Below are 18,435 nucleotides of genomic sequence, written 5' to 3' on the forward strand. Positions count from 1 at the left end.
GAAAAAAAAAAAAAAAAACCTACAGACCAGGGCTGGGACTAGGGTGGACAAGTAGAGGTACTTGTCCACGAAATTTAAGGGGATCCCCCCAAAGGGGACAAAATACCTCAGTCATCTACATAGATATTTTAATACAGTATTTTTGAAAATCAAAATGAATGCTAAAATATCCTTTTGAACAAAATATCAGAATCTTAAGACTGGGATCCAACCCTGTACTGCTCAGCCTCACTCACTTCCCCTAAATCCCAGACCTGCTACAAGGTGTGAGTTTAAATTTCTATCTAGGAGTTCCCACTGTGGCTCAGCGGGTTAAGAACCCAACACAGGAGTTCCTGTTGTGGCCCAGGGGAAATGAATCTGACAAGTATCATGAGAATGCAGGTTCAATCCCTGCCCTCGATCAGTGGGTCAGGAATCATGCTTTGCTGGGTGCTGTGGTGTAGATTGAGGACATGGCTCAGATCCCGCGTTGCTGTGGCTGTGGTGTAAACCAACAGCTGTAGCTCCAATTCAGCCCCTCGCCTGGGAATTTCCATATGCTGTGAGTGCGGCCCAAAAGGCAAAAAGAGAAAAGAAAGGGAAAAAAAAGAACCCAACACAGTCTCTGTGAGAATGCAGATTTGATCCCTGGCCTCACTCGGTGGGTTAAGGATCCGGCATTGCTGCAAGCTGGGGCATAGGTTGTGAATGCAGTGAAGATCTGGTATTGCTGTGACTGGGGTGTAGACCTTAGCTGCAGCTCCCATTCGATCCCTAGCCCAGGAACTTCCATGTGCCGCAGGTGCAGCCATTAAAAAAGAAAAAAAAAATTTTTTTTAAATTTCTGTCTATATGACCTTAAACAAGTTACTCAACCTTCCTGATTCCTATCTTCTCATCTTTAAATCAGGCTTATCCTGCTACCTCCCTCCCTCCTAAGTTTTCTGTTGAAATTAAATGATCTTGTGTTGAGGAAGCACCAGATGTGAAGCCTTGTCTGTATAATAAGCCTTCTCCTCCCCCTTCTTCATTAAGAGATCCCAGAACAAAGCCAGAGTCTTACATTTTATGTGACAAGGCTTGGACTATGAGCAACTAATCTGTCATTTTCATCCTTTTGATTCCACAGAGCAACCGGAAGGCTGAGGTCCTTAACCCCATGATCAATAGTGTATTGTTAGAGGTAAGTGCTCCCACCCCCGAGAGAAAGTGTTTCTGACTCCAAGCAAATGTTAGTGCTGTATTTTTTGTCTTTCTCCCAGACAGCAAGTGTTGTTGCAATTCTAAATGTTATCCACGACAGTCTTTTTTGAGTATGTTTGTGTAGCTCAGCCAGCTGTAAACCCTCACGTGAAGCAACAATACCTAATTTTCAAGAATCCCTGATTATAAAGAGAAACGCTAAGCTTGCATGTTATTTCTGTCGCTGTTTCCTCCCGCAGAAGCACATTTCTGCTGCCAAATGTGACACCAGATTTAGCACTGTGATTATTGGCTGCAGTGAGGGATTCTTGTGCAGTGGTGATTTTCGTAAAAATGGACACTTCCCTCCATTCCTGGTAACCTCGGGTTTAGCTGGGTCTGAGCTCCAAGATGGAAAAAAGGACAGGTAGAATGTTTAGTGGCTGCTTATTTAGTGACCAGGGGCCAGATCCTCTGCGACCACTCAGTCCGTTGCCTGCCCACCACCCGGGACTTTGTAACATGCATATGCAGCTGCCCCACACCTCTGTGGCTTTGTAATGACCTAAAAGCAGCAACAAAAAAGAGAAGAAAAGAATCCAGGAGGCCTCATTCTTTTTTAAACAAATTTTTTATTGTAGTCGATTTACAATGTTCTGTCAATTTCTGCCGTACAGCAAAGTGACCCAGTTATACATACATATGTATACATTCTTTTTCTCACATTATCCTCCATCATGTTCCATCACAAATGACTAGATATAGTTCCCTGTGCCATACAGCAGGATCTCATTTCTCATGCACTCCAAATGCTACATTTTGCAAGTACCAACCCCAAACACCCAGTCCATTCCGCTTCCTCCCTCTCCCCCCTTGGCAACCACAAGTCTGTTCTCCATGAATTTGTTTCTTTTCTGTAGAAAAGTTCGTTTGTGCCAAATATTAGTTTCCAAATATAAGCGATATCATATGGTATTTGTCTTTCTCTTCTGACTTACTTCAGTTAGTATGAAAGCCTCTAGTTTCATCCATGTTTCTGCAAATGGAGTTATTTTTGTTCTTTTTTATGGCTGAGTAGTATTCCATGGTGTACATGTATCACATCTTCTTAATCCATTCATCTGTCGATGGACATTTAGGTTGTTTCCATGTCTTGGCTCTTGTGAATAATGCTGCTATAAATACAAGGGGGCGTGTATCTTTTTGAATGAAAGTTTTGTCTAGGTATATACCCAGGAGTGGGATTGCATATGGTAGTTCTATATTTAGTTTTCTGAGGAACCGCCATACTGTTTTCCATAGTGGTTGTACCAATTTACATTCCCACCAACAATGTAGGAGGGTTCCTTTTTCTTCATACCCTGTCCAGGATTTGTTATTTGTACTGTTACTTATAATTGCCATGCTGACCAGTGTAAAGTGGTACCTCCTTGTAGTTTTGATTTGCATTTCTCTGATAATTAGTGATACTGAACATTTTTTTATGTGCCTGTTGGCCATCTATCTGTATGTCTTTGGAGAAATTTCTGTTCAGGTTTTTTGGGTTTTTGCTACTGAGTTCTATGAGTTGTTTGTATATTTTGGAGATTAAGCCTTTGTCAGTTGCATTGTTTGAAACCATTCTTGAGTCATAGGCACTGCATTCCACCTGTGGTCAATGGAGGAAAACCTTCTTTTGGGGACCAGACTATAAGGAACCGGCACATCTGTAGCCCCAGGGCATCCAGCTGAAGCCACAAGGTGTGACACATTAAGTTTGAACCTGGGTAATGCATACCCAGTAGTATTTTGCTGTCCGAAGTAGCTGTCAGGTGCAAAATTTGGAAATTATAAAACTTCAAGTCAGGAAAGGCTACCTCTATATTTATAGCAATGCATTTAGGAATTGGGTCAGTTGAGGGAAACTACCAAGATACACGAGCAGCAAAGTGGTAACACCAACTGTTGTTGTGTAAGACACAGCCACGCAGGTGGATGGAGTTGACAAGAAGGGACAGGGGAAGGTCATGGAGGACACAGCTAAGTGGAAACGCCATCCGGGGCAAAATATGGAACATGAAAATCTCACCTTTGGCCACCCAAAAGGCCTTGGCAGATGCATTACTGTGTCAGTCTTAAAGAATATGAAGTCAAGTGTTTATTCACTCCCCCAGTGGAAGTTTTCTCCTGTTTTAATTACCTGAAACTTTAAATGGCCTCTTGTCACATACCGTCTATTAGAGCACCAGAGACCAGGAATACCATCAACTATCCAAACCAAGTAGAAGGTACCAACATGCACGGGAGGATGAGAGCGTTCAAGGATTTGCCATGTATGATTGCACTATGATATCTCCAAAAGCCTGTTCATGTTTACTCATCAGTAGGTTAGGACAACCTACAGCCTCCTTCATGCTGTGCTTTCATGTTATTTCAAGGCATTGAGGTCGCTCTGGAAAAAGGATGAGTAAGATTGGCTATTTTGGGTCTTGGACATATACACATGGATATACTCTCAAATCCTATGGAAATGGCGTGCCTTGTCTTGAGGGAATTCTTCTCTCTGTTAGCACAGATCCTTCAGAGCTGGGTGTACACCATGCAGAGAAATGTGTTTACATCCGCTTTAAGCACCAACACTAAAAGAAAACTATTCTAAAACAGTGTGGGGTCTGAGGAGAAGCAACATTATCACATGGGAAGAACTTCCAAGATGGAACTCTGACCGTAACAATTCACCAGCCATTTTCTCCCTTCGCAGGGCTGCAATAGCACCGCATACATACAGGACGCCTTCCAACTGCTGCTGCCTATCCTGCAGGTTTCACACATCCAGACCAGCTGTTCCAAAGCACAGCCGTGACCTGGCCAGACTCCATCGAGTTCAAGGAAACAGCAGGCCCTGGTGCTTTGATAGATACCATTTCTTGGGATGTTTTCCACACATCTGGCCACAGGTGCTCATTTGAAGTCACTACAGCAGTTTTGCACAGACAGTATGGAGAATGCAAGTTGAAAGAAGAGTATCATTTCTCTTGCTGTATATGGTTGTTTTTACAAATAATTGTTCCCTTTATGTTAATTTAAACTGACACAGCTCTGTATTGATAATTTCCTTTTATCTGGAGTTCACTCAGAAATATTCCATTTTCCTGGTCAAGCATGTTATATTTAGTAATTCATGGACAGACCCTAGACTTTTCATTCCACTTTTAAATTTCTCATTCTTATAGTAGGACTTTAAATCAATTCTTATACTGAACTTAGTTTTGTTATATAAATGCCACGAGCAGAGATAACACTACTTATAGATTTTACCTCTTATGGTGGAAAGAGAAACATAAGTATCTCTTTATAGCCATTCATTCTTGAAACAAGCATTTATTGAGTTCCTACTGTGCCCTCACAGTAGAGGCATATGATCTCACTCCAGTTGAGGCGGACATTCTGAAAGAGGATTTATAAGAATTCTGAAAATGTTTTGGAATACTAGTAAATTTTCTAAACCTTAAAAAAATTTGAAGAACAAGGTAAATGAGTGGCTTTTGAAGTATTGAATCCTTCCATTTATTGTGTTTTTTCATATTCCTTGAACTTTTTTATCCCAAAGTTACATATGGATGAAAATATATATCAAAAGGGATACTAAAGAACAATTTGCTGTGAAGTGGACTTCTTATGACCGTGTACATGAGAGCATAATCACAAAGCTGGCAAGTCTTCAGATAGAAAATTAATTAAAGGAATGACAACACAGTAGACCCCCAGGACTGCATCTTCAGGTCTATTATAAAAGAGTCAAGCTGTTCCATGAATACACAGATCACACTCGCCGGTGGCAAATGCCATCATTTCTTCTAAAGATAGAAAATGCTGATTGCTGTGTGGATGACTACATGGTATCACAGTCTACAAGGCTGCGCGGAAGACCGTGCAGCCAGGAGAGGCTTTGTCAACGGGCGTCTCTCCACCTGACCCCCACATGGTCACTCTGGATGGGGTTCTGTACAATGTTCCTACCTGGGAGCAACACCCACACCCCTCCAGATACTGTCGCAAAATGTCTCGCCCAGTGCCTCTCTCCAGGCCAAATGAAGCCTGTACCTTTGCCGGGGTTCCCATCATGGCTCAGTGTAACGAACCCAACGAGCATCCATGAGGATACGGGTTGGATCCCTGGCCTCACTCAGTGGGTTAAGGATCTGGCGTTACCACGAGCTGTGGTGTAGGTCGCAGACACGGCTCAGATCCCGTGTTGCTGTGGTTGTGGCATAGACTGGCAGCTGCAGCTCCGATTTGACTCCTAGCCTGGGAACTTCCATGTGCCATGGGTGCAGCCCCAAAAAAAGAAACAAGAAAGAAAGAATTCTCATTCACATTTGCTTTTATTCCCCTGATAGGGTAGACTGCCTTTGCCCCATATATGCAAAGTAGGGATATTTTAATATCCTCCTACTTCTTATTAGCGTTTCATTTCCCCATATCCTGGATTTCATTTGTGTATTTCCTGAAATAGACAAATAGAGAATATAAGAATTTATTTATAATCTAGAAAAGCATTCTCTGAGGAATCAATTAAAGCTGGTTTTTCCTACGTGCTTTTTGATTGCCTGGAATGTTTCTGCCATTAGGTCTAGAGAAGAGTTAACTGATATAAATGTTGCATTTACCTCTTCATAAATTTTAGACTTTTTATGTAGAAAAAGGATTTAGAGTTACAATTTCTTCACATCAGATTTTTTTTTTTTTTTTAGTATCAGATGGATTTATAGACGTTAACTAGAAATGTAAAAGAAATAAATAGTCTCAAAGGAGCTAGGTTCCCAAAATTAGACTTTAAGCCTAACTGCACCCATTTGGTGCATAGCAAAATTCTTAATGAAATAGAAGTCTACAAAAGAATAAGAGATAATTATTCTTTTATGAGCGGTTGACATTATTTACATTGCATTTATTTATCTTTTAATGCGAGAATATTGAGGGTTGCCAGGTGGAAACATTAGGGTGAGAGATGATTCCTGGGGCCTAACTCCGTGGTCTGTGAATCACATTACTTAAGAGAGAATCATCACTTAAAATATATCCAGGGGTTCCCATCGTGGCTCAGCAGAAATGAATCTGACTAGCATCCATGAGGACACAGGTTCAATCCCTGGCCTTGCTCAGTAGGTTAAGGATCTGGCATTGCTGTGGCTGTGGTGTAGGCTACAGCTCCAATTAGACCCCTAGCCTGGGAACCTCCATATGCCTCAGGTGCGGTCCTAAAAAGACAAAAAAATAAAATATATGCACCCTCGAGGATTGCTTTCTTTCAGAACTGTTTTTCACATCACTTTTAAATAATTGTGTCTTTGCTTTGCCTTAAAAGCTAGCAAAGCACAGGATCCAGATCAGGGCAAATGTCAATCAGTTACTGAATGAATGATTTCTCGGGCTTACTTTGGAAGTTTTGTATTCCTTCAATAAGCTTTCTATAAATTGGGTACACTTCACTCCATGCAATTACCCTGAACATGCCTGCCAGTTTTTTTTCTTACATCAAGTGCAAAAGAACCTCTAGTCTAAATAATGAATGTAGTCCTGTGCCTGTGTCTTATTAAATAAAAAGCATCAAAGGCATATTTCAAATTCAAGGCAAAATGCATCCAAGAAAAATTGCTTTGGGGAATTGATACATACAGCTCTGAAGGGCAAAATAGAGCCCCAAATCTTTTTTTCTTTTTTTTTTTTTAATTTTACTGAAATATAGTCGACTTACAAAGTTTGTTAATTTCAGGCATATAGCAAAGTAAATATTTTTTTTTGTTGTTGGGGGTGTGGGCATGCCCATGGCATTGTGTGACGCTCCCAGGCCTGGGACTGAACCCACAACATAGCAATAGCAACCCAAGCCACAGCAGTGACAGGGGTGGTTCCTTGCTGAGCCACCAGGGAACACCAGTTCCAAATTTTAAAGCAAAGGCCTAAACTTAAATATTCTATCTCACTGAGGAGAGAAGGCTCTCATTTTTCTGGGTCTCACACTGGGCTGTATATCAAGCCCATGCTTAGAGGAGCAGCCTGGCTTGCTGGACCAGTGGCGAACCAGCTGCTTCACCTCCACCCACTAAGGAACCATGGGCCTCAGCGGCAGAACTCAAAGGGGAAGCAGCACCAGCCTTGCACCAGTAAAGTGCTAATTATATGGTAGAAGTCGGAGCCCCCAAATGAGAGCATTTCCTATGCTTTGGAGAAGTCAGCTGCCCCGAGGTGCTTGCATATCTGGGAAGCTGGCTTCTGCACAGGCTGGTCAGCTGTGCTTAAGTGAAAAGCAAAAGCAGGCAGATTCTGGTCACAGCCGTTCCAAAGATCCACCATATAATGCCATAGGAATTAATTCAGCAAAAAGGTGAAATAAACATATTTCTCTTCTTTCCCGCGGAAAAGTATATATGGAAACAGACTCTGAATACTGAATATCTATAGTATGTGTGTAGGCTGAACAGATGGAAGGGGTCATAATACATGACTTCAATCCGTATTTAATTTTATAAAAGCAGTTTTTCTTCAGGGTCAAGCTAATTTTTGTAATGTAAAAATTGCCCTTTGGCCTTCCTCTTAAGTGTGTCCTGCATTCTGAGATTCAGATCCAGGCCTCAACTTGGTTTCTTAAATTATGCGTTTGTAAATGCACATCAAAGAGATCACTATGAAAATTCCTTTCAGAATTGCAGTTTTGCCTTGGCTTTGTAACTGATTAGAATTCAGACCATAGGATTCATTCCAACCATTCTTCACATTAAAAGCCATAGGATTCAGACCAACCATTCTTCACATTAAAAGAAAAAAAAAAAGAATCATGTGGTTAACTATTTGTTGTATTTTTCAAGCTATCTCATAACTTATTCAGGTTTAGGTTCTTTTTCTGTATATTTACCTGTAACAGATGATCCACTACAATATCTGCTATTAAACAAATCTGAGTTCTTTGTGCGTGTGTGTGTGCACTTAAATCCTGAAAATAATATAAGTTATTCTGTTTGGGCATTTTACCTTCAGCGATGATTAATTAATTACAACCCAACAGTAAGAAATCCATGGCATCGATGGCATTTCTGATATTTCTCGTGTCTGTGGTGTCACAGACCAGGAATAGAAGCAATGACTGTGGAGGGTTGAATGTGTGTTGGAATTGAAGCTACAGTTACCTTTATCTGGATCAGAGAGTATTTTTCTCTGCATGAGCTGTCATCCAAAAAGCAATAGGATTATATCTGCCTGTGGGCTCTGCTGACTCCAGCTTGACAGGCCTGTCTTTTCTCTTAGTCTCAAAGAAATTCCATACTGCCGAAGAATAATATGTACCTTTCCTATATGCCTTCACTGAAAACCAGAGTTTACGGTGATTCAGAAAAGGTCTGTTGCCCTGCCCTGGGTTTCACCGCTAGGTTTCCGGAGCTGCCGTTTGGAGGAAAAAGGCAGCGTGGGAGCCAAGACCAGATGGATGAAACCTTGGCTAAAAAGCCAAGCTCGTTCTCTGCCTTTGAGTTCCTGGCATCTTATCCTTTTTCTCTCTCAGGACTTTTTTTTGACAGTCATTAAGTGTCTCTCTTCCAAGATCAGCTTCTGCTAGCCTGCTTCTCTTTTTCATGTCCCCTCTTCTTTCCTTCCTCTTTCTCTATATTCTCCTTTCCCCATTTATCGCACCAGAAAACAATCCAGCCCAAAGATTTCAGTAAGAGTCATTAATATGTGGTTTCTATGTGCTAAGGGTTTTATATGTGTTCTCCCATTTACTCTCCATAAGCACCCTGTTGGGTGGAGAGTCTTAGAATTTCTACTGCCCAGATGAGAACATTCAGACCCGAGGAATGATATAACTCACCCAATCTCACAACTAATAAAACAGCCAGAATTCAAACCCATGTCAGTTTGATCTGACCAGCTAGCGTTGTAAACGATTATGTAGAGCCAAAAAGAAAAGTAACATGTTATTTTTATTTTTTTTAAATCTCAATAATGCATTTTATTTTATTTTTATTTTTTAGGGCCCCACCCATGGCATATGGAGGTTCCCAGGCTAAGGGTTGAATCAGAGATACAGCTACCAGCCTACACCACAGCCAGAGCAATGCTGGATCTGAGCTGTGTCTGCGACCTACCCCACAGCTCACAGCAACGCTGGATCCTTAACCCACTGAGCGAGGCCAGGGATTGAACTCACAACCTCATGGTTCCTAGTCGGATTCGTTTCCACTGAGCCATGAAGGGAACTCCAACATGTTATTTTTAAAGACATCTGAACACTTCTGTGTTTGGCTCTCATTACACCACGAGGGGAATTTGTACTGAAAGACTTGGTCATCAGCTTTGGTGGTTCCCAAGCAACTGAGAACACACCAGGACCAAAGAGACTCGGGGTGAAGCCATGCGAGGTTAGTGGGCGCCTGGGTGGTTCTCCCTGCTTGGCTTCTTCACTGCGTCACAGACTTCACATCGAGCTGCTTTCAGGTCAACTTCAACTCAGTGGCCTGTCTCACAGGTGCCTTTGATGGTCCTAAATTGGCTCCATTTCCGCCTCCCCGTCCCCCTCCCCCTTCAGGGGTGCCAGGGCAGCCCATTTGCAAATGCCCACCCTTCCCGGAAATCCTGAACCCTCTCCTCCCTGCTGGGGAGTGTGGGGTGGTTTGATGTTCCCCTTGCCTTGAAGACTGCAGACGTTAGGCAGCCTCTCTGCTGTTATCTTCAGTACCAGGAACTCTGAGATACTGATAAATGTTTTAAAGCTGTATTCAATCATCATCAACTTATGGATGCTGGTCCCTCAACTCGCTGCTCCCTGTTAAGCCCAAGAAATGATGGTGGTTGTGATGGTGATGAGAGATGGTGATGACGATTTTGGGGGTGGTGACAAGGATGATGATGGTGGTGACAGTGGTGATGTACTTACTTACGAAGTGTGTACCAGGCTCTAGACCCTTTCCCTCCAGGATCTCACTTAATTCCAGTGTCATCTTTATGCGATAACAACTTATCACAGCCATTTTACAGATGAAAAGCAAAGCTCAGAAAGAATAAACAACCTGCCTTTGGTTACCCAACTGGTAATTGGAAAAGCTCAGATTTCTACCCAGGCAGTATATAAAATGCTAGCCAGAGCCCAGGGGCAAGAAGATACCTGATGACAGAAAGGAAATGTTGCTCATTTTCCCTTGGGTTGAGTTCTCGTCTTCCAGCAAATACCTGTGCTCTCCTCCCTCTTTCCTGTGGCCTCAGGCAGAGACAGATTGCTCCACAAATCTCCCTGTCAGAAGGCGGACCGCAATTTTCCTGCCCATGCCTCTCTGATCCCAAGAGAAAGTGGGTAGCCTATGTGTCCCATTCTCCCTCATGTTATAAATCTCAGGCTGAGGGACCCATTTCTCACCAAAAACCGGGATCACCTCTTTTTTTTTTTGTCTTTTTGCCTTTTCTAGGCCCGCTCCCGCAGCATATGAAGATTCCCAGGCTAGGGGTCCAATTGGAGCCGTGGCCATCGGCCTACGCCAGAGCTGCAGCAATGCAGGATCCGAGCCACGTCTGCAGCCTACAGCACAGCTCACAGCAATGCCGGATCCTTAACCTACTGAGCAAGGCCAGGGATCGAACCCGAAACCTCATGGTTCCTAGTTGGATTCATTAACCACTGCGCCACGATGGGAATTCCCATGATCACCTCTTGACACGTCTGTAAGAAAGCTCTAGTCTGCTACCTTTGGGGAAAAAGCCCACTGCTGGAAATGTGATAGAGGATGAGAAACCCATGATACACTGTGGGACAGTAAGACAGGCCATTTCTGTCAGAAAGAATTGTCTGGTCCTAGAGGGCATCCTAGCCAGGGATATGGAAGCTGATTTTCTTCCAGACGGCTGCACACCTTCCCTCGTTTCTTTCAGGTATTTATTCAAAAGCCACCTTCCTGGAGACATCTCTCCAGGTCCCACTGTAACCCTCCCAATATCCCTCTTCCCTGCTTTTTTTTTTTTTCTCTCCTTAGGATATATCACTCTCCACCAAGCTTTGCCTCTTGTCCATTATTTATCTCTGGCACTAGGATGTGATTTCCCTAAGACAGGGAGTTTTTGGTCCTTTACCATATTCTCAGCAGTCAGTGCAGTGCTTGGTTCATAGTAGGTGCTCAGTAGATTCATTCTTTGTGGAACGAACAAATATATTAAAGTCTGAAGTGCACAATCTGTATACACTGAATGAGAGAATGGAAACAGCCGTGTTACAGCATAATGAATGCTGGAGAATATCTGTTTGAGTTCGTGTTAACTATAGAAGTCCTTGTGTCCATTTTAATGGTATTTGGTGGTGTAGCATTTTAAAGGGACATGATTTGGGGGCTTAGAAGTACGTAAACATTTTTTCACACACAAGAATATGCTATACACACACACACACATCCCTAGAATGAGATCTGGAAAGATACACACAAAACTATTAATGATGCTTGTGACCAGGAGTGGACAGGGTTTCGATAGAGGGGAAGAACATCAGAATTTGACATAGTAATCAAAGGGAACCCCCGTGTTATTTACGATATTTAAATATTTTTTATAACAAAAGTGTATTCATGAATAAATTATGTAATGAACTTGTTGAAGATCAAAACCAGAAGCAAAAGAAACTAGCTTCTGGGAGTTCCTGTCGTGGCACAGTGGTTAACGAATCCGACTAGGAACCATGAGGTTGCGGGTTCGGTCCCTGCCCTTGCTCAGTGGGTTAACGATCCGGCATTGCCGTGAGCTGTGGTGTAGGTTGCAGACGCGGCTCAGATCCTGCCTTGCTGTGGCTCTGGCGTAGGCCGGTGGCTACAGCTCCGATTGGACCCCTAGCCTGGGAACCTCCATATGCCGCGGGAGCGGCCCAAGAAATAGCAAAAAGACAAAAAAAAAAAAAAAAAAAAAAAGAAACTAGCTTCTGATGAGGGAGACAAGAGGACAGGGCCCTGCCAGAGACTTTAAGTATAAAATACACAGGTTATTTTTCAACAGAAAAGGGCCAGAAGTGTGAGTGCAAGCATCTCAGTGATTTGGATTTCTTTGTCATCAATGTTCCTATAAAGTCCTAAGACGATTTTGAGGACTATACAGTTCTCTTCCTTGCTTGCCTCAGAAAAGCCCAAACCAAGTGTTCCAAATGCATAGGTTATAAGGACTGTGATGATGTAAACAGAAAAATTTGTTATTTCTCTCTCACTGGAAAAGGCCAACTTCTTTACCCAGATAGTCTCTCTAATCTTCCTACTAAGCCTGAACCATGCTAAGTCTATGTAATGACTACAGAAGCAATTTCAGAAACTTCTGGAGGGAAACAGCACACAAATGAATGAGTCTGTGGTTCAGTTATTAGCTTGATGCCCAGATGCATATCATATTTGCAAGAGGCAGTTTACAATCTGCTCATCTTGACAAACGTTGCACAAGGGGATTTAAATTGCTGCATTTGCAAGCTCTGTCTCTCCCTCTCCAAATTTATGGTGAAATTGTAGACGCGAATAATGTGTCAAAGTTGAATGAATGGAAGTCTCTGCTCTGCTTCTCCAGCTCCATTTCCCTCAAACGGGAGAGTAATAGATGGAAAACAAAGTCTCTGCAGATAATGAATCTGAGTCCTGATGACCTTCCTGAAGTATAAAACCGATTTGCAATTTACCTGGCATTGCCCAAACCATTTGGTGCCTGTAGTGAGGTGTGAAAACATTTCGACCATTTGGGGCCACGACGGTGCATCTTAAACATGTCCTCAATGATTCATGATGGTTCAGTACTCCCTTTCCACAGAAAGCTAAAAGTCATCCATCAATCGCAATGGAAGACTTGTTTCCAGTCTGCCCCGTCTGTTGCCCTGATGGTGGCGTGATAGATGGTCAAGGCCTCTTGGACTATTCTGCAGCCCCTGGGACCAAGGCATGGCCACTTATATAAAATATGGGTGTTGCGACCCAATGCCTGGCATCCCACATCTCTCTTTCTTCTAAAACCACTTGATCTCTGGAAAGGAATGTAGAGTGAAGACTCACATTTGCTCAAGGAAGTCATGTGCAAAATAACATGTCTGTTTGCTGAATGGTAACAATTCTGTCCCTTGTCTGATCATCTCCATCTGGATTTTTTGGAAGGCAGCCGTGGTCATTCGCTGCTAGGGTATTGATACCTAATTGGGATAATTTACATTAGAGGGTCTGAAATTAGTTGGCTTAAAAAAAATGAAAGATTCATTGATTTTTAAGAGCAGGAATAAAGTCTTCCATGTATTGTATCCATCCATTGTTGCCTTTCTGCTTCTTTGTGATAGTCATATTTTTTCTTCTTTTCAGAGCTAAAACTGAAACAAATCATGAGATAAAGTAAAAGAGGGAAGAAAATCTATTGGTTTTCATGAACCTCTACCCTTCATTCAATCATCTCTTCAACCGTATATTCATCCAGTCAGTCCACGGCATGTATTGCAACTCTTGTGCACTTGACCACATAAAATAGGGTTCCGTCTGAAATTCACTTCGCAATTGTCTTATCCAAAATTATGTAAATCAGTTTGAGCAAAATATGTATATATTAGGTATATTCATGGTTTCTGCAACCTCTATGCGGATGACTCCCACAGTTCTGCCTGAAGCCCTGAGATCAGTCCTGAATTCTAGCCATAGAGTCAACTTCCTCCCCGACATCTGTACATCAGTATTTGGGTGTCCTGCTAAACTTAAGGTGAACATGTCTGAATTTCGTTCATCGCATTTGCCCCTCTTGCTACGTTCTCTGTCTTAGCTGGAAGCGGAGTGTTCCTTTAGAAGTCTAGCCGTCTCCCTAGGCTCTTGCTTTTCTTCCCCCTCCACACCCAGTCAGCTATCAATTACTTCTTTGTATATCTTCCTCCATCCCATTTCCTCAGGCTTGTTCCCCTTTCTTCTCATCGTTCCTGTGAACTGGCGTAATAGCTACTGAAGGGTAGAAGAATATGCCACTCCGATATATGACCGTAGGGGTTCGGGGCATGGCAATCCCCAAACAGGCTGTTTTGGTATGTTGAGTACTTTGAATTGTAGGTGTGTTGGAGAATTAAAATGACTCTGGCTCGGGTCGTCAGGGTCAGAAGATGAGACACATGAACACGGGGAGATCTCGACAAAGCTCTTTGCTTCTGCAGAAGGGCACGTGCAAGAGGGAAGACCCCCTCTCTATCCCTAGCAGGTGGTATACCTGTCCCCTTGCCATTGATCAGGTCAGGGTGCACATTCTTCTCGTTTGGCTCATTTGAAACAAATTGTTACCGGGAGAAGAGGGAAAGAGGAGGGTGGAGGAGGGCATCTCAGACAAAGTAGGAACAAAATGGAGTAACCAAGACTTCCTTGGAGAGAAAAGAAGTATGTCAATTTTCACAGGTGCTTGAAAGACAACAGATACAGAGGGAGTGTTTCTCTGAATTCCCCTTATCTGCCTGAAGACAGATCCTTCAAAAGGAACTCAGTGTCATAGATTTCCCGCCCCCCCCCCCCACTCCAGGAATCTCCCCCAGGGAAGGTGACTCTTAACACATAAGACTGGGAGTCAACACCACCCCCAGACATTCTTTGTCACAAACTATCACACCTCCCACCTATTCTTCTAAGGGTCCGTTCATCTTTCCAAAAAAATCATTTACTCTCCCCCTAAGAGGCCAACATCTCCTGCCCCTTGCCCTATCAAGATGGCATTGAAGTCTGAATTCTAAGCCTGCTCTTTGAGTTGCTCATTTTTCCCTGGGCATCACCAGTGCGTACGTGATGTCACTTGTTAATAAATTTCTGATTATTTTTCTCTTGTCAATCTGCCTGTTATTACAGGCTTCTCAGGTAAGAACTCCGAAGAATGGGGGGGATCATTTTTCCTCTCCTGCGATACCAGCCTGGTGTCAGTGCAGGTCCTGGCCCCCCTCTAATCCCCCATGATGGTAGTGTCAGCACAGACTCGCCAAGTGCAAATCTGGTTATTCCTCTGATTGAAACCTTCACTGGCTGAACCCCAGAATTTGGGAAAATACCCAAATAGGCCCTTTATAGTCTGGTCCCTGCCTACCTTTTTAGGTACCTTCATCAATTCCTCATCAACTCATGGGTAAAACCCACAGAGATCCTTGTAGTTTGCGCCTTTGTGCCAAGCTCCCTCTCAGCTCTGTAGAGTAGCAGTTTAACTTGTGCAGCTGCTGCTAGGCATTGATTGGCGTTCATGAGGGAACCATATAAATAGAGGACTCCAACAGTATTGATAATGTCATAGACCAATGCATTCCTAAAATCAGCAGAGCATCATTAGCTTAAATTGTGCTTTATTTAAATTTGTCTTTGACTGGATTTTTTAAAATCTGGCTGTAGTATAACCCCACAAGACGGATGACATTTTCTCCAGTGTCTCAATCTTCCCTTAGTGCAATGATTCAAAAAATGATATCCAAGGATAATTGGAAATGAAAAAAAAAAAAAGAATTTTCCTGAGCAGTGTATTAACCATTAATAAATCTTTTTTATTCGACTGTAGGGACTTCCCTGGAGTTCCCGTCATGGCACATTGGAAATGAATCTGACTAGGAACCATGAGGTTTCGGGTTCGATCCCTGGCCTCGCTCAGTGGGTTAAGGATGCAGCGATGCCTTGAGCTGTGGTGTAGGTTACAGATGCAGCTCAGATCTGGCCGTTGCTGGGCTGTGGTGTAAGACGGCAGCTGTAGCTCTGATTCAACCCCTGGCCTGGGAACCTCCATATGCCACGGGTGTGGCCCTAAAAAGCAAAACAAAACAAACAAAAAAAACCCCATAGAACTGTAGGGACTTCCCAAACCTTATAGTTTCTTATTTTGCAGTGGAACTCACCAAAAGGGGGATTGAAGGTGCAGCTTCTCCCCAGGTTGAACAGGGAAGCCTACATCTGGAGCACCAACCTACAGCTACCTCCAGGCCCGTTCCTCTGAATGCAGCCTGGCTTCCCTCGCTTCCAACAACCTTGTGTGTAATAAATCATTCTTTCAGTTGTAAAGTAGCGTTGCAGGTCTGCCTGCTAAATCTTTAATTGGCTAAGCAGTTACAAGCTCAAATTATAGAGTGTGAAAAATATCGCAATAGATCACAGTATTGTCAGATTTCCCCTGCAGAACCCTGACATTCTCAAGCTTAACAAAGCCCATCTCTCTCCCACATTAATTACTGCAATGTCCTTGGAAGAGAAAAGCATGGTTGCTATTATTTGCAGAGACTTAGCTTCTGTGTTCTGCATGTCAGGAATCTGAGTGTGTGTGTGTGTGTGTGTGTGTGTACGCGCACGCGTGCGTGTTTTAGAGGACACATAGATCTTATATTAGGACCCTCCCCCTTTTCTGTACACAATGGCCCAAATGCCTTTATATGTGTTCCTTCCATCCTAGCCAACTTCTCCTTTAAGACTCAGACTGTGTCCCCTCCTCCAGGAAGTCTTCCCTCACTTCTGTCTTCCTCCTTGATTTAGGTGCCCCTTGTCTGGGCTTCCACAGCTCTCCATTCATGAGGTCCCCAAACACTTACTGGGCGATTTCTCTACCAGACACCAGTACTTGGTACAGGTACTCAGACCCTAGCTTCTTTAGGGCACAGTTCAGCCAACCTGGGTTTCCGGGGAGGGGAGAACTCTATGCCCTGGGCTCATATGACCAGTTCCCGAGGGAGGCAGGAAACCATCCCCTCCTCTTCTCACCTTGTGCTCCTCCATCATGGCCCATGCCATGCACACCAGCTGAAGTTCTAGAATACAGCCTGGCCGAGGTCTGTCTCTGATGACATTTCTGGCACGAAAACATGCCATTGAAAGAGATCTATTTTGCTCACATTGATCTAATTATTCTGTTTTTTTAAAAAAGCAACAATTACTACTGAATAATGAACTTTTCTTCTAGTCGTAGTCTATTATTGAGATAGCTGGAATAAAATAGACGATTTTTAAAACACCCTTTTTATCTACTGAGTTTTCCACTCTGAATAAAGGATACTGGAAGAAAAAAAAAAAAAACACCTCACTGTGATGTATGAGGTAATCATTAAACACTGCTGATCTGTTTTGACATAGTGGAACTTTGTTGTGATAAATTGCTTAAAAATAAAACGTGCATTGTCCGTGTGCCAAAATAGGAAGGCGAATGGAAATGATTTCCTGTTTCTCTGTAACAAATTTCAAGAAGAAAAATGTGTTTTGAACCCAGTAAGCAGAAAGGGACTTTCCAGGTTCTTAGTTCACAGCCTTTTCTCATCAATGTTTTGGATGTTTTTGCATCGTAATTAATGTTTTCACCACAGGGGCTCGTGAGATGAGTTGAAAGAAGTTACCTATTCAACAACTTACTTCTGATCCAGTTTTATGAGCATCCAGAGCAAAACGCATCATTCTGCGCAATTCTTCTCACAACCACCCCCATAACTGAGTTCCTTAGGTGGACTTTGTTACATGGAGAGAGACAAGAAAAGCATGTGTTCTGTGGAAGACCCTGCTGTAGTGTTTATAAGTGTACCCTCCAAGCATTATTGGGACACAGAGATTCATGCTACAGAACCTCCTGCTAGAAGTGTTTATGAAAAGGTGTTGAACAATCTTCTTTTCCAAAGCCAGTGAATCTACTTTTACCTGCATCAAGCGATTCCATGATTAAGATGCAACAGAACAGAGGCTTAAGGGCATGGATTTGAATCCAAACCACCTGGGTTCAAATCTTAACTCTGCCACTTAAATCTGTGTGTCCTTGAGTAAGTGTCTTAAGCTCTCTTCACCTTAATTTCATCACTGAAAAATTGGGATGCTGATCAGAGTATTCGCCTTCTTGTATTTTGAGATAAAATGAATTAACTAATACATTCTCGGTATTTTAAGCACCTCATTAGCACTATGATTGTTAAGCCCCTTCCTACCTCCTACCCCAAGATTGAGCTGTTTTGGCGGCTGCTGTAAGAGCTGTGATTGCCCAAAGGCAACTGAAAAAAAAACCAAGCAGATATATACCCTTTAGTGTGAGTGGAGGAAGGCGCTCCCCAAATGCACACAGCTAGGAACTCGAGTTAAAAATGGTAGATAATCACTTTCAGAACCCAAGCCCATACATATGTTTCCCTAGAGCAAACCACTTCCTCTCCAAACATGAATTTCAAGGGAAAAATAAACATTCATAGATAGCTGGAAAGAATGAGGGCTCCATATAAGGATACAAACTGATGCCTGTCTTTTACCGGATGCCAAATCCCTGAAAGGATTATCTCTGAAACAGGTTTTTAACTACACA

General features: G+C 42.8%; 1 protein-coding gene across 7 annotated transcripts in view; it reads left to right on the forward strand.

Annotated features, from left to right (window-relative positions):
* The window catches only part of FAM114A1 (family with sequence similarity 114 member A1), a 96,836-nt gene that overhangs the window by 74,080 nt on the left and 4,321 nt on the right, over window positions 1-18,435 (forward strand). For 2 of the 7 annotated variants that reach the window (XM_084971734.1, XM_084971735.1), the window contains exons 13-14: window positions 1,112-1,165; window positions 17,462-18,012. In XM_084971734.1, the coding sequence (XP_084827860.1) occupies window positions 1,112-1,165; window positions 17,462-17,476 (69 nt within the window). In that variant the 3' untranslated portion in view covers window positions 17,477-18,012. Of the gene's footprint in view, window positions 1-1,111; window positions 1,166-3,904; window positions 8,112-13,487; window positions 16,176-17,461; window positions 18,013-18,435 lie in introns of those variants that run through there. The other 5 variants (XM_003128921.7, XM_084971733.1, XR_014812312.1 and 2 more) reach the window with 4 other exon arrangements.

The sequence above is a fragment of the Sus scrofa genome, chromosome 8 (assembly GCF_054392235.1).
Source record: "Sus scrofa isolate SSC_HxYL_T2T_F1_AM1 chromosome 8, Sscrofa_HxYL_maternal_Yorkshire_Landrace_v2.0, whole genome shotgun sequence".
NCBI classification, from domain to species: Eukaryota; Metazoa; Chordata; class Mammalia; order Artiodactyla; family Suidae; genus Sus; species Sus scrofa.